Genomic DNA, 15,580 nt, shown 5'->3' with positions numbered 1-15,580 from the left:
TTTCTAAAGACGTGACATTAACTTCACAGATGTAACAGCTGACATTGAACAGAAGTGCAGGGAATAAAACTGAAAAATACCATGGACCAGCCACTTCAGCGCATGCTTCCGTTGCTGACTCTAAGCACAGCAATACTGTGGTTTGGATCCCCACAGTGTAAAACAAAAGGCAGGCAAAAAGGAGTCGCAGACAAATTAAAATTTATTGAGACAGACAAAATGTAGCTATTTAGGACTACAATTAAGCATTTACAGTTAACCGAGGAGGTTAGCAAAATGTTCACATTCCAGTTAACTCCTTATGGAAAAAGCATTCAGAATTTATTATGCTAATCTAATTTACTATGACAGCCTACATTCCATCTACAGTAGGGACATCAAACTTAAACACATAATATTTGGATCTCTCCTTACAACACATCACATTGAACAGTAACGGATATCAGCAGCATTGAGAAAAGTATAAAAAGACCAAAACCCACCTACTGTAGAAAGGGCTTTTTCATGGATAGTACCTGTACAAAGCAGTCTATGTATTGAAGAAACCAGAATGGCATACAGAACAGACTGCAATGAAAGCCAAGAAGTGTAACAAGCTAAGCAGGAGAGATCTGGTGGTCTGTAGCAAATGATGACCTTAGATCTTATGTCATTTGCTGCCCGGGTGGGAAAATTCTGCAAAAAACATGCAAATATTAAAATATTCCTATGCCAGAAAAGTACACTGAGACTCTAGAGTAGGCTGGATAGGCAAAGAGAAGCTTTCACTAACAAACGGTGTTGTTTTCAATATAAACTTTACATTGGAAATATAAACTGTAGAATAAATATTAAATAAACACAGAACATGGGTTAAAACAATAGCCAAAATATTTTGATGTACTCATAGTGTTCATGAAGATGCCAACAACAAAAATTGTGTCGGAAACTGATCTCAAGGGATATTTTGAGTTAACAATACTAGTGAAAAGGACACTTGGAAACATAAAGCAATACTTCATGATGTTTCATAATCTTTCATCTGTAAAGGAAATGTGATAAAATTAGTCTCCATCTTTAAATAATGGAGCTCCTCTGTTTCCATCTTTCACATTTGGAAGCTCAACAATTTGAGGCAAGTGGAATATTTGACTTTGTAACAAAAATGGGAATTAAATCAAGCCAGAAGCAAGTGAAATGCTCCCTACAAACCTCCTGATTGTCATGCAGGAGAAGCCTGAGAAAGGGGCTGTTTAATTCTGTTGCAGTTTGCAATGGCCACTGGCTCTGGATACAGTGCACTGAATACCTCATTGCTTTACTACTTCAATAAACTGGGATATCTTCTTAAAGCATCTTCTACAATCGGCGGGAAAAAAATCAATAGAAAGAACTCTGCTTTGTCATTCCACCGTTAATGGCATGTACTTTCACTGCTGTCTTAATCTGACAACAGCAGTAATAAGATAACAAAAAGTTAAAAATCAGGAGTTACTATACTTGGTGGGAAACTGTGATTGGCAAAATTATATTATTCTGCTGAGCAAGTTGATTTGCCAGGCGGCTGCTGGTGGAAACTGTCGTAGCTCCAGTGATTTCAGTGGAGCTTTACATCAGCTGGGGATCTGCCCCCAGATCCAGACATATTCTCAGCTGCTTTTCTCAAAGCATGAGGCTCCGCCTTACACAATCCTTACCAAAATATGGGACATTATTCTTTTATACAATTTGTATCGTTTTTTACGTGCTACATTGTATTTCTACTCTACTACACTAGATAATGACGTTACTCTTCTCAAATTATGACCTCCATTCAGGAAAACACGTAAGCATGTGTTTAAAGTTAAGCACGCACTTAAGGTGATTTCCTGTAGAGGGATGCCTTCCTGAACCAGGACCTGGGAGCTGAACTGGGGCAAAGAGCTTCGCACAAGCCTTCCAGACCAAGTTGAGCGTCACCCAGGGAACTACAGCAGAAGTTGTTCAAGGCCACATTCTGCCTTCAGATGTACACACACCACCCCATTGACTCTGATGGGACTTGTGCGGGTTCATCTGAACACAGGTCTTGGACTGTAATGCATTCGCTTTTATGTTCATTACTTCATATTTGCTGAAAATAAATGCAGCCAGTCTCACCTGGAAGAGTCAGGTGAGAAGAGGCTACGGGATGAGGCCCGAGCGCTAGAGAGAATGAGGATGAAGACCTGCTGGCATTGGAGTGGCCAGAGTGCCTGTTCAATTATGCTGTAAGACTGATTGCATTTATTTAAGGAAATATTTAAAAAATGTAAGGAACGAAAGAGGATCCTACAGGATCTGTATGTATGTGGATGCAGTAACCTGATGCCCTGTGGAAATGGAACAGAGAGGCTGCAGCCACTACTCACATTTTCCCTACCCACCTGCACTTCTCCTGAACAGTACCTGATTATACAAGCTGTAAGGGGAGCAGATGATTTGACTCTCAAGGCTTTATGTGGTGCATAGCACTGTGTAGGAGCCATCTGCCCTGGGATGAGTTTAGCACTAGCAGAATATGGTATGGTGTCGGCTTTCGTGATACAGTTCTTAATGATTGTGGATACCCCCTTGATTTCATGGCACAGTGGGGTACCCCTTCTACTTTGACGGTGAGGCCATGAGCTTGGGAAAGGCCGGGGGGAAAACCAGAGATTTCATCTGATTAAAATCAATCCCAGAATGCAGCCAGCCCGGATGTGCGAGATGCAAGATATTGACGGTGCTCAAGGGTCACTACAAGTAACAATATCGAACTACAAGACGTGTTTGTCCTTTTGCAAATCGCCATCGTTTTTGTCAAAGGCAAGGAGAAAAGAATTCTTTTCAAGGCCTGTAATTTATCAAGAGTGATTTTCAAGAGATGGAAGCAAAATAAAAGGAGTCAAAGCCCAGCTTCCTGAGGCTGTTCCAAATGACTAGTTTGGTCAGGAACACACTGGGGATGCTGTTGATTTCACAGCGGTTTTATACCATCTAATCCCAGTAAAATCAGTGGCCTTGCTGCTGATTCACACCAGTGTAAATAAGGTCAGGCCCAGGCCCATTTTGTTGCTGTTCTTGTCACTCATTTTACAGCAGAGCAGAATGAGCTTCCCATCTCTGTCCCTCTTATGCTCATCTGGTAGCGATTTACAAACATTACAAGTCAAATAAAGAAGGCGACTCACCAGTATCACAGACAGGACATAACCATCTGGATTATGCAAAATAGTGGCTGCATTTATTATTTCTTTCCACATACACAACCCCCTAAAACAACCCTCCCCACCCCCAATTTTAGCATAATGAGAAATTCATTGCAGGATCCTCCTGCGGCCTGGGGGAGCATCTGAAGGCCATGTCATGCTGTCTGCTTAGGGCTAAACAGTACTCTCCTCCTGCATAGGCACCAAAGGTATGTCTACACTGCATTGGAAACCTGAATCTGTGGGAACCAGGCTTGTGTATTTCCAAGCCCATGCTTGAGCATTCACACTGCACTGTAAAACTGGGCTTGCTGGACTCAGGTCTCATAGCTGTGCTAATGTGCCCATACTGCATGTCTGTGGCTTGAGCTGCATCCACACTGCAAAATGACAGGGGTTGGACTGAGTCACAGTCCCTAGTAGGGTCCTAGGACCTGGTCCTGAGTGTTCGCTGGCCTGAGTCAGACTCATTGATGTATGGACAGAGGGGGCACTTGGGCTCAAACCTGAAGTACCCAGAGAGGAATCAGAGGGAGAAAGGCCCCCTCACTCCACTCTCCATGTGGCCTCACAGCCCCTATATGGATCTTGGTCTAGTGGCAAGAGGGCAAGGCTGCACAAAGGAGTGAGGGATAGCTCAGTGGTTTGAGCCTCGGCCTGCTAAACCCAGGCTTGTGAGTTCAATCCTTGAGGGTGCCATTTAGGGGCCTCGGGCAAAAATCTGTCTGGGGATTGGTCCTGCTTTGAGCAGCAGGTTGGACTAGATGACCTCCTGAGGTCCCTTCCAACCCTGCTATTCTAAGTGGTACTCTCCCATGGGAGTAAGTGAGCAGAGGAGGGTTGCGGAAGGGCAAGAAGCAGGTAGAGTCATGGCTCCATACACCAGTCAGTGGAGCTGGCTGCATGCAAGAGGGAGATTTATGCAGCATACTCCCTGGCCCACACGGGGAACTTTGACGGAACAGTGCCTCCGAAGGCACAGTGCTTTCTGGGGGCGGCCACAGAGACTACGTGCTGCTCCATACTCAGGGCTGGTAAAAGCTCAATCTTGCCCTAAAAAGTGAATCAGAGTGGATTGTAGGATTTCCACCAAGTGCCTTAGCTGCCAACCATTTTTCCACAAAAAAAAACAAAGAGCAAACCAACCCCCAGTGGATATCCTGGCTGCTTCCTTTTCTATTAACACCAATCATCCAGTCCAGCCCTCTAACAACTTTCAGGTCATGACTCCAGACAAACAGAGAATAAAAGAACTGAAAACAACTAAGCCCCTATAATAAGTTGTGAAATATAAGCTCATTTGATGTTCACAATTCCCGTAGTCAAGGGGCTTTTCCCATTTTGATGCATTATTGTACCAGTGAATTCTTTCCTTTTACGTTCAAATCACCTGCACACATTGACACTGCCTAGATAAGCAGAAACAAATTATTTCTCCCTTTCAGACAAGTTCTGTTCGTAATGAGCAAATTTTCTTTCTTCAAAAGAAATTGCAGGCAAAGGTTTTGAAACAAGACTTTAAAAATAAAACCAGCGTTTGCAGTTTATAATGTCAACTACAGGAGCTAGTGTGTATTTCAGCTGTGTGTGTCTTAGCTACTAGCAGATCGGTGCAGTGATGGTGCCCAGAAAACAAAACAATACAAGGCATAGGGAGTCCATTTGTTGGGCTTGCATAATAAGATCATACATACAGTGGATTCTCTAGTAGGAAACCTTTGGGTTGGAGCCTGCAAATCCCTACTTATGTGGGCTGAAGAATTTGCAGGATCAGGCCTTTATCTGGAAACATTTAAAGCAATGCTTTTCCCCATAGTCACTAAAGACCCACAGGATAATAGACAATAGAAACACCAAGGGTATATCTCAAACGTACACCCTGAGAAGAATTCAGAGTAGCAGTCATGTTAGTCTGTATCTGCAAAAAAGAACAACAGTACTTGTGGCACCTTAGAGACTAACAAATTTATTTGAAAATAAACTTTCGTGGGCTATAGATGTATGCATCTGATGAAGTGAGCTGTAGCCCACAAAAGCTTATGCTCAAATAAATTTGTTAGTCTCTAAGGTGCCACAAGTACTCCTGTTCTTTTTCCTGAGAAGGATGTCTGGCTTGGACTCATGTGTCACAAGAACAGTAAATTCAGACTGCTAGCCTGAGGACATGAAACCCAAAGGAAATGGGTGAAACATCCTGCTTTTGGAATGGAATTTGGCATTTATATTGGTAGATTTCATTTTGCAAACTTTACCTTGTAATGACATGATTCACCGCCAAAAATGAATCATGGAACATGCAAGATAGATAAGCAGACAAAGTACTACTTATATTGACTAAGGGTTTGAGGGTAAACTGCACCCCACAGCTGCTTTTGAAAATGCAAGTCAATTCACATAAGGAAGTAGTGTCTTTAACAGAAATATAAAGGTTTTCTTTGAAATGCCTATTGGCCAAATTCATTTCTGGTATAACTCAATTAACTTAAATGGAATTACTCCTGTCACCTCATGGTGCATTTGACCCTAAAAGATTTTGGAATTAAAGTTCTATCATGGGTCACTTTTGTCCTCTTAAATACAAAAATGAACTGCTTCCAAATGTATTCTGTCCCATGACTCCTCATCGTTATCGTGTTTTCTGCTAATCTGGATAAAATAACAAAAGGGATAAAAGCCATGATATGGTACATTCATTTTACCCATGACTTTCAACAGGGAAGGGAAGTAAATAATTTAGCTTCAGAATGCTGTGATACAGCTGTGGAGATATGAATAAATGGGAACGGCTTAAAGAATCAGAGGATTCAATTTTAATAATATTCTTCTATTTTATAGGTGTGTATTAGGAGTGCACGATATTTCATATTAAATAGAAAAGATGCTAGTTGGAAACATGACTATCTAAGGTTGTTTTTTATATGGACTAAATGAATATTAACAATTTAAAATAAAGAAGAGACAGCTTATTACTTTTGATGGTGAGTATCTTTGACAGCTTCCTAGCTTCCAAATGAGGAGTTACTTAGGGTAAATGAAGAACAGGGGATTTCCAGCAGATCCATTGGTGTGTTACTCCAGAAACAGAGGCCGCTTGCATGACATTAGTGCAAACTCTTAGTGCAAACTAATTAAAACAGAAACCCAAGATTTGCTGGTTGGAAAATGGTTACAATGATCTAGATTTACAAAACATTCCAACATTCTGGAGGGTGGTTAAATCATGTTCCCCTGCTACGAGGCTCGAAGTCGGTGGTAGCTGCAGATGCTCAGCATCTCTCAGGATCGAGATCGTATTAACTATGAAAACGAGGTGACAATGACCTGATCCTGCACATTTACAGCCAACGGGAGTTTTAACATTGACTTCAATAAGGGCAGAACTAAGCCTGTAGTAATCATTCTTAGAGCAAGTGAGAAAAAATACTGATGGATTTCTTCCTGACTTAAAACCATCAATATTCGTGAGCCAGACGTTATTATACACAGATGACTTGCTCTTTAGTGACAAGTGCCAGACACGGGACAGAAACTGAGGCACCTGCTTTTCTATATTACCTACTGCATAAAAGAAAAGCAATTACTTATAGCATGGTCAGAAAATTCAGTTAACAGCTGATGACAAAACTTCTCCAATGTTGATAACATAAAATGGGCTTTTAATTCTTGCACTGGTTTGTTTTTTCTCTCTTCTTTTTAAATCCCATAAACTGTATTTCACAAGCTCTGCAGGTGGGGATTAAGCTATGAAACTTTGCTTAAACAAAACTAACAAACTCATAGCCCCGTTGATAGAGGAAAAAAAATTAACTGTTTCAAACCAGTAGCTAGTTGGAAAAAAGCCGTCTTGAAAATGATATATACTGTACAAAATTAAATAGAGAGGAGAGATATTTTGTGCCTGATGTTCTTAGATACAATTGCAGAGATATGAAGTGACTTGCAATATTGTGCAAAACATGAGTCCTCAGAACTGTGACAACTACCATATATAACCAATTTCATCATCCTTATCGTCATCTTCATCTTCATCATCCTCATTAGCTGCTCTTACATGGATCTTCATTTTCCCTTCTTTGCCCTTTTTCGCCGCTTCACGATCCTGTTCCAAATCATCCAGTAATACAACAGATCCACCACTGCCAAAATCCCCTGAGGTTTCTTGCTCTTCTTCTAAAATAGGTAAGAGTTAAAGGTCATTCTCTTACCCAACAACCCCAAAATCTCTTTAGTCAATGCTTGTTAATGTTCTGACTATGCAAGCTACTTTTGTTTTTGCCGTAAATTGATTTTTAAAGAGGCAATTTAGCAAATGACCGCACAGCAGGTCCCCTTAAAAATGTACATACATCTGTTGTGCCCATGACCACAAATTTGGGAGGAAGTAATAGTCCAGTGGGATCTAGAATAAGATACAAGGCCTTGCATCTCTAGATTTCTAATTTAAATTCATCCAGGGTCAATGGTGACTGAAAATCATTACCATCTGATGATTGTTTGGTGGTCTACATGAAATGAGTTGGTGGTCTCGGATCAATTCCTGAAAGTCAAATGTCTACATTAGAACTGGATGGAAAACAATTTTCCCAACCAATGAAAACTGTCAAGATTTCAAGGAAAAAAACAAAAAACAACCCAACCTGTTAGTTCTGATTCACGACGAAATATCAAAACCTTGAAAATTTTCATGAACTGAAAATTCCCCCCAACATTTGGTTTGGTTCAGTTGAAGCATTCTGTTTCAATAATTTCAAAACATTGTGTTTCAATTTTGACCATTAAATCTGTTTTTTAATCCCAATCAGCTTTTTTTAAAACAAAAAGTTGCATTGAATCAGATAACCAGAATTTTTCAGTTAGAAAATACTGAGGTAGAACATTGACAATTGCAATACTTGTTTAAAAAAAAAAACCCACAAAAAAAACATGAGTCAAGAAAGTCACCAAAAGTTTTGGTATCGATGAATCAGCAATTTTCCATAAAAAATGTCTTGTCAAAAATGGCCAGTCAGCTCTAGTCGACCTCAGAAAATCCCTGTCACAATCAACGCTAACTGCTTTCTCAGTGGCTAATCTCAGCAGAGTACCAAAGAACTGAATGTGCACAGACACTGAAACACCCTCTCAGTGCAACTGATTCACACAGGCACGTTGGTGGGGATGAGGCGCTATGGCTGTCTATATGTGGGTTGGGATCGGGCCACCAGGGAGCTGGGATATTGGACTGATCCGCTTTCTCGTGCACACACATGCTACCTTCCTATTTTGGATGCATATCTGGCTGGGGTGAGGACAGAGGCAGGCACACAGGAATCTGCGTGCCCATCTTTGGTAACCACACGTGTAAATGGTTCTCAAAGGCTAGGTATATGTTGCAGTTGCTTGATTTTATGTACACACATGCACATACGCTCCTGCAAAAGCACCCGCTGACCCTGATATAGCAACTTAGGATGTAATCAGGTACATTTTAGAGCTTCTAAAGCTTTGCCTTCTCTATTCTTGCTGGAAGTAGAGCAACTGAAGCTATCATTACATTGAATCACATTGAAGAAATTCCACTTAAATCTTGTTTGCCTGATTATATAGAGCTGTGCAGTAATTTTACATCAGTGTAATAATACTGTAGTATCAGCACTTCTAAAGGGCCTGCTAGTTAATTTATAAAACTTTGTATAGTTAAACCTTCCCTTCTTAGGGAAGCCCTGATTTATGAAGCCTCTGTAAATGTGGGTTCGACTGTATAAGGAACAATATATTTAATAACCAGGCATAACAACCGCATATCTTTTATTTTAATAGCAACTACTGCATTTGCCAAGCTGGTAGCAAAAACATTTTCTTATCAGTGGTTATTGCCAATTTCATACCCTTGTACACACGCTCCAAGACAAAGGTACGTGTATGAGCACACAGACACTTATATATTGTGAATTGGAATACACTGGGGACTCTGCTAATTATGTTTCCTGTGTTGTCGCTTTTTGTTATCATGGCTGATCTTACAGCAATTTCTGGGCTTACAACGATGTTAATGTTTGTATTGTCTTAGGGAAGCAGGTCATTACTCACCACAACTAACGGTCCCTTGTTTTCTTGAGCCCGCGATCTCATTTCCATACTTATCAACACACCAGCATTGCCCTGTACTTCCATGACACTGAGTTGCTTTGTAATATCCTTCCTCATTGCACCGTGGAAGGAAAACACCTGAATAAAGACAAAGGTATCCTTAGTAAATCCTAGTCTTTACAGGATCAAGCAGGAAGATAGACTGTAGTTGTCCTGTTTCTTGTTTACATTAAAATGCCTTAATATGGCATCAATTACAGACGGAGCCACCTGGAATGGTTCTGGTTTTACAAAATGTCCTGGATCAGGTTCTGGGTTTGCAAAACCAACACTCAAACTGGATCGTTTGGCCCAAGCTCCCATTTTAACTCCATCTCCATATATATATTTGCACCAAGTGTTGTTGACTTCAGTCATTTGTTGCCCATTGGAGTATGTGTATGTGTGTAAACATTTGCATTGGTTCGAATTCCAGACAGTGGTCCTGATTTCTGAAGCATCTGTAAGATTTTCTCCTTTTTGATTACAAGTAGTGCCATTTTAAAGTGAAAATATACATTCTAGACTTGTAAACGTGGCCTCCCATTCTTATCTCTCGCAGAAGCTTGCTATGTTTTATTTCTTTCAAACAGATTCTTGATCTCATTGCTGCCTCAAGCCTAGCAGCCTCCATCTCCCTTAATGGTAGTAATACATGGCAGGTAGACAGCATTTTGTATCCAAGGATCTCAAAGCACTTGACAAATATGAATGCATTTAGCCTCACGGCACACCTGTGAATTATTTAAGTGTTATCATCCTCATTTTCCAACCAAATCACCATCCGTTCATAGATGTTCTGCAAGCAGAGAAAGGCTACATTTGTGGGGTAAATTATTCACTATGAATTATTCCCTCGGCATTACTTATCTATAAAGTTGAACTTCACACATTAAAGCAGAACTAAAAAGTTCTTCACTATGCAAACAAAGGGCTGAAAAATTTTACTCCAGCAAACAAAGTTATTTAAGCATAAGGAGGAAGGGGGGATTGGAAGGCACAAATGGTATTTAGGTGCATAACTTCCACTGAAATCCATTTGTGCTTTTCAAAATCTCTCCTGAGATGTCTTGCCAAATCTGTGATGGATTGAGGGAGTTTTATCTGGGTTTGCGAGTTCATTCAGAGAGAATGAGCAGGCACTCCATGCATCTGAAGAAGTGGGTTTTTTACCCACGAAACCTTATGCCCAAATAAATCTGTTAGTATTTAAGGTGCCACCAGACTCCTCGTTATGTTACTATATGAACATTTTATGAGAATGTACATTTTCCTGGTTGTAAGGCTGCCCTGAGCATGGGATGGTGGCTAGACTGTGCTCTAGAGACAGCCCTGTGTAAGGAATATTGCATTATTTGCACTGTTCGGGAGGAGCCCAGGGTAGAACTGGGACTCAGAGGGCTTGGCTACACTTACAAGTTGCAGCGCTGGGAGTTACAGCGCTGGTCATGCAGCTGTGTAGGGCCAGCGCTGGAGTGTGGCCACACTGACAGCTACCAGCGCTGCAGTGTGGCCACACTTGCAGCACTTTCCAGCGCTGTATTGAGAGGTGCATTGTGGGCAGCTATCCCACAGAGCACCTCGTCCCGTTTTGGCACCGTTTTGGCGCTGAGTATTGTGGGAAGGGGAAGGAAGTGTGCGGGTCATTCCGCTTCCTGTTCCAACGCCCCGTGGTGCATCGCTTCACATCCCAGCATTCTGTCTTTCCGGCAACGTTTGGCGCCATTGTGAGTGTCTTTCTGCTCTGTGTGTGAATCGCGATTTCTGTGGGAAATGGAGCCCGAGCTGCTGAGGACTGTGCTGATGAGTGTCGCCAGCACAACACGTTTGGCAGTCGAGCTATTCCTTCAGCTCCAAAGTGACAGTGAGGAGTCTGACGATGATATCGATATCGATTCTCCTGCCACGTGTGACACTACAGTGCTTGTGGCATTCACGGAAATGCTCAGCACTGTTGAACGCTGCTTTTGGGCTCGGGAAACAAGCACTGACTGGTGGGATCACATCGTCATGGAAGTCTGGGATGACGAGCAGTGGCTACAGAACTTTCGTATGAGAAAAGCCACTTTCATGGGACTGTGTGCTGAGCTCACCCCCACTCTGCGGCGCAAGGACACAAGATTGAGAGCTGCCCTGACGGTGGAAAAGCGGGTGGCTATTGCAATCTGGAAGCTGGCAACTCCAGACAGCTACCGGTCGGTCGGGAACCAGTTTGGAGTGGGAAAGTCGACCGTTGGAATTGTGTTGATGCAAGTTTGCAAGGCAATTAATCGCATCCTGCTAAGAAAGACCATGACTCTGGGGAACGTGCAGGACATTGTGGATGGCTTTGCACAAATGGGTTTCCCTAACTGTGGAGGGGCGATAGATGGGACGCATATTCCTATTCTGCCCCCCCACACACACACCTGGCATCAGAGTACGTTAATCGTAAGGGGTATTTCTCTATGGTTCTCCAGGCGCTTGTGGATCACCGTGGCGTTTCATTGACATTTACACAGGCTGGCCTGGAAAGGTGCATGATGCACGCATCTTTCGGAACAGTGGCCTGTTCAGGAAGATGCAGGCAGGGACTTTTTTCCCAGACAGGAAGATCACAGTAGGGGACATTGAAATGCCCATTGTGATCCTTGGAGACCCCGCTTACCCGTTACTGCCTTGGCTCATGAAACCCTATACAGGGAAGCTTGACAGGAGCAAGGACCGGTTCAACTACAGGCTGAGCCGGTGCCGAATGACTGTGGAGTGTGCTTTTGGGCGTTTAAAAGCCCGCTGGCGGTCCTTGTATGGGAAGCTAGACTTGGGGGAAAGCAGCATCCCCGCGGTTATATGCGCTTGCTGTACCCTCCATAATATTTGTGAAGGGATGGGTGAAACATTCAGTCAGGCATGGACCACCGAGGTTCAAGTCCTGGAGGCTGAATATGCACAGCCAGAGAGCAGGGCTAATAGAGAGGCCCAGCACAGGGCTTCAAGGATTAGGGATGCCTTGAGGGAAGAATTTGAGGCTGAAAGCCAACAGTAATGTTGGCTGCCTTGCATGGGAGTGAAGTGCACTGTTTACACTGTTATTCTATTATCCCTAAAATGATTTGCAGTGCCTGTTTCTTTACTGGGCTAAGGTATCTTTCACTATCTGCTATAATAAAGACTGTTTTCAAAGCCAAGAATTGTTTTATTGAAAAGAAAAAAACTTCCTTGACAGACAGACACACACAACATTTCATGAACACAAGAGGGCAGGGGTGTGGGTTGGTGAACTGCACAGTCACAAGTTTGCATACGTCCTGTTTGGAGTGCTGTGCAATGAATCCTGCACTTCAGGGTGCATAAACTGAATGGTGATGGGGGTTGAGTGCAGAGGGTAAGGGTTGTAGTTATCAGGGCTGGTTGGTGAACGTACAGGTGTTGGAGGCAGCTGGTGGTGGTAAGAACCTGGATGCTGGGGAAGGGGGGTTTGAACTGACATTGGTGCACAAGGCAAAAAGCTTTGGGACGGGGGGGGTGGGGGAGTAGCACGGTAGTGCTCTGCTTGCATGGCAACGAGTGACTCGATAGAGTCCGCTTGGCGCGACAGGATGCTTAGCAGCTGCTCTGTGCTTTTCCTCTTGGCCACTGCATTTCTCTTGTGGATCCTGCTTTCCTTGTCTCTCCACTTCTTCAAGTTTTTACTCTCTCTAGCAGAGTGAGCAATAACAGTTCTCAGCATGTCTTCCTTGCTCTTTCGGGGATTTTTTTCTCAGATTCTGCAGCTTCTGTGCTGTGGTACATCTGGTCAGTCCAGCAGTCAAGGTCACTAGAAAGGCAGAATTGACAACATTTAACAGGGAAGCATTGTGTTCATTATCTCCAGACTGAAATTCCCACACACTGAAGGAGTTCTTAGTCCTCACTTTAGCATTCTTTTACCACACACATAACACAACGGAAGCCACAAAATGGTGAGTGAGGGGTGCTTATAGAGGGAGAAGTGGGGCTTGAGTGATAGAGGGGTGCTGGTTGCTTCGGGTAAGCTGCAGTGATAGAGGGGTTGAGTGAAGATGCAGCTGCAGGGGTGATCTTCACTATCTCCCTATCTCTATCACTAGCTTCACTAAAGAGTCTCCCAACATTTTTCACAGGAGTTAATCCTGGAAGATATCTCCCTGCTGAGAGTCACTAGGGAACAGCGGGAGGCTCTTCTACAGCAATGTGGATTCCGCCCTGGACTCTATGCGGGTTGCCTGTGTTCAGCAATGGTCCCCCCACCCCTCGCGGCACAGTGGCGCGGACGCGTTAGCCTGACTGGGACAAGGACAACAGTGGCTCTCCCTATAAACCTGCGCAGGCATATTGCCCACGCTCTGGCTGAAACTTTTGCTGAGATAACTGCAGCTGATTACCGCGACGTGATAGACCACATCAACGGGCTATTCCACATCTAGGCTGGCATGCATGCAGCCTTAACCTCCCTTCCTCTCCAGAAACATTTCCACCCAGAAAATAAAAGCCGCTTACCAGTAACCCGCTGCTCTGCTTGTCCTTCTGCAACTGCTGGCTCCTGCGATTGGGTACTTTCCTCCTGGCTTGAGAAGAGCTCCTGGCTGCATGCCTCCTGGGACTCTGGGGTGTCTTCCCCCATCCCAGTAGCTTCACTCACGTTTTCCTCCCACCCCCCCGCCGCCTCCGCCTCCTCCTCCTGGCCCCCACCCGGCTCAGAAGTGTCCATCGTGGTCCTGGGATTGGCAGTGGGGTCACCCCCAAGTATCGCGTCCATCTCCCTGTAAAAACGGCAGGTCGTGGGGGCAGCTCCGGATCGGCGATTACCCTCACGGGCTTTGTAATAGGCACTCCGCAGCTCTTTAACTTTAACCCTGCATTGTAGTGCGTCCCGATCATGGCCCCTATCCAGCATGGACCTTGATACCTGCTCAAAGATATCGTAATTCCTACGGCTGGAGCGCAGCTGGGACTGCACATCTTCCTCCCCCCAAACACTAATGAGGTCCTGCAATTCGCCAGTGCTCCATGCTGGGGCTCGTTTGCCGCGTGGAGGCATGGTCACCTGTAACTGATTAACTGATTGCACTCCACACCTGGCTGCAGCAAACAGGAAGGAGATTTTTAAAATTCCCGGGGCATTTAAAGGGCGGGTCACCTGAGGCAAGAGCAGTAGAGTGCAAACTGATGAGCAGAGTGGCTGAACAGGAATTCTGGGATAACTCCTTATTCCCTGGAGGACAATTAAAGCGCTGGTGAGTGTCCACACCTGCTGAGCAGCACTGGATCACCAGCGCTGCACTCCTTATACCCCAACCCTGACGGGTTTTCAGCCAGCGCTGCAACCAGGGAGTTGCAGCGCTGGTTGTGCCCTGCAAGTGTGGACGGGGTGTAATTGCAGCGCTGGAAAGCCTCCACCAGCGCTGCAACTTGTAAGTGTAGCCAAGCCCAGAGATCCACCTCTGAGACACAGTGCCTCTTTTCCCCGGGGGGGGGTGGGATGTGATGAACTAGGACTGTTCTTAATGTGGTCTTTGAATGCTGAGTGGGGAGTGTGGGCCTGGGAGGACGGTCTGCATTGCGGGATGGGAGACTGGCCTTGAGGGAGGATACCTGAGCATGTAACATGAGAACCCAGGAAGGGGTTAGAGGCCAGGTGACACCTTTGCCTGGGAAACTGAACAAAGGCTGGGGGAGGAGATGCTGGGGAGAGAGAGAGTTTCAGGAGCTGGCTGGTGTAATAGAGGGGAGCCCAGATGGGGCTCTGACCCCCCAATGGGGCTGTGGTGCCCCTGGGACCCCAAGGTGGACCTAATTGGGGGGACTCCTGTTGTCTGTGCCTGCAAGACCTGTCTTGGATTGTGTTCCTGTCGTCTAAATAAACCTTCTGCTTTACTGGCTGGCTGAGAGTCATGGTGAATCGCAGGAAGCCAGGGGTGCAGGGCCTTGCGTCCCCCCACACTCCGTGACAGGGGAGTGTGCTGTATCAGCCCTTTACAGGATGTAGCATATGCCCCTGTTCTCCTGTCCAGTGCTTCTGGGGAGAGGTGGCAGAACAACTGCTCGATACACTCCCTGTTCCTTCCCACCCACTTGCTCACAAGAGCACTGGTGGTGCATGGGCTTTGCTGTGCTGAGGATCCAGACAAGGATTGGGATAGCCCTAATGCAACCACACAGGATCGGGATTTCTTAATTCTCTTTACTCCCTCTGTGTGCACTGGTGCCAGCTACAATACATCCTTGAATGATTAACATCTCTATAGGCCTCCTTTCAGGGTTAAAATGCCATTCTTACACCTTGT

The 15,580-nt window shown here is 44.5% G+C and overlaps 1 protein-coding gene across 5 annotated transcripts in view; it reads right to left on the bottom strand.

The window, feature by feature from the left end:
* Positions 1-5,254: 5,254 nt before the first annotated feature.
* Positions 5,255-15,580, bottom strand: part of SPOCK1 (SPARC (osteonectin), cwcv and kazal like domains proteoglycan 1) — a 474,706-nt gene continuing 464,380 nt past the window's right edge. For 4 of the 5 annotated variants that reach the window (XM_045028925.1, XM_045028926.1, XM_045028928.1 and 1 more), the window contains 2 exons: positions 9,258-9,395; positions 5,255-7,358 (listed from right to left, as the gene is read on the bottom strand). In XM_045028925.1, coding sequence (XP_044884860.1) covers positions 7,168-7,358; positions 9,258-9,395 — 329 coding nt within the window. In that variant the 3' untranslated portion in view covers positions 5,255-7,167. Of the gene's footprint in view, positions 7,359-7,668; positions 7,726-9,257; positions 9,396-15,580 lie in introns of all 5 variants that reach the window. The other variant, XM_045028929.1, reaches the window with a different exon arrangement.

This window comes from Mauremys mutica, chromosome 8 (assembly GCF_020497125.1).
Source record: "Mauremys mutica isolate MM-2020 ecotype Southern chromosome 8, ASM2049712v1, whole genome shotgun sequence".
In the NCBI taxonomy this organism is placed as follows: domain Eukaryota; kingdom Metazoa; phylum Chordata; order Testudines; family Geoemydidae; genus Mauremys; species Mauremys mutica.
The sequence above is the reverse complement of the archived record's forward strand: the minus strand, read 5'-3'. Positions and strand labels throughout refer to the sequence as shown.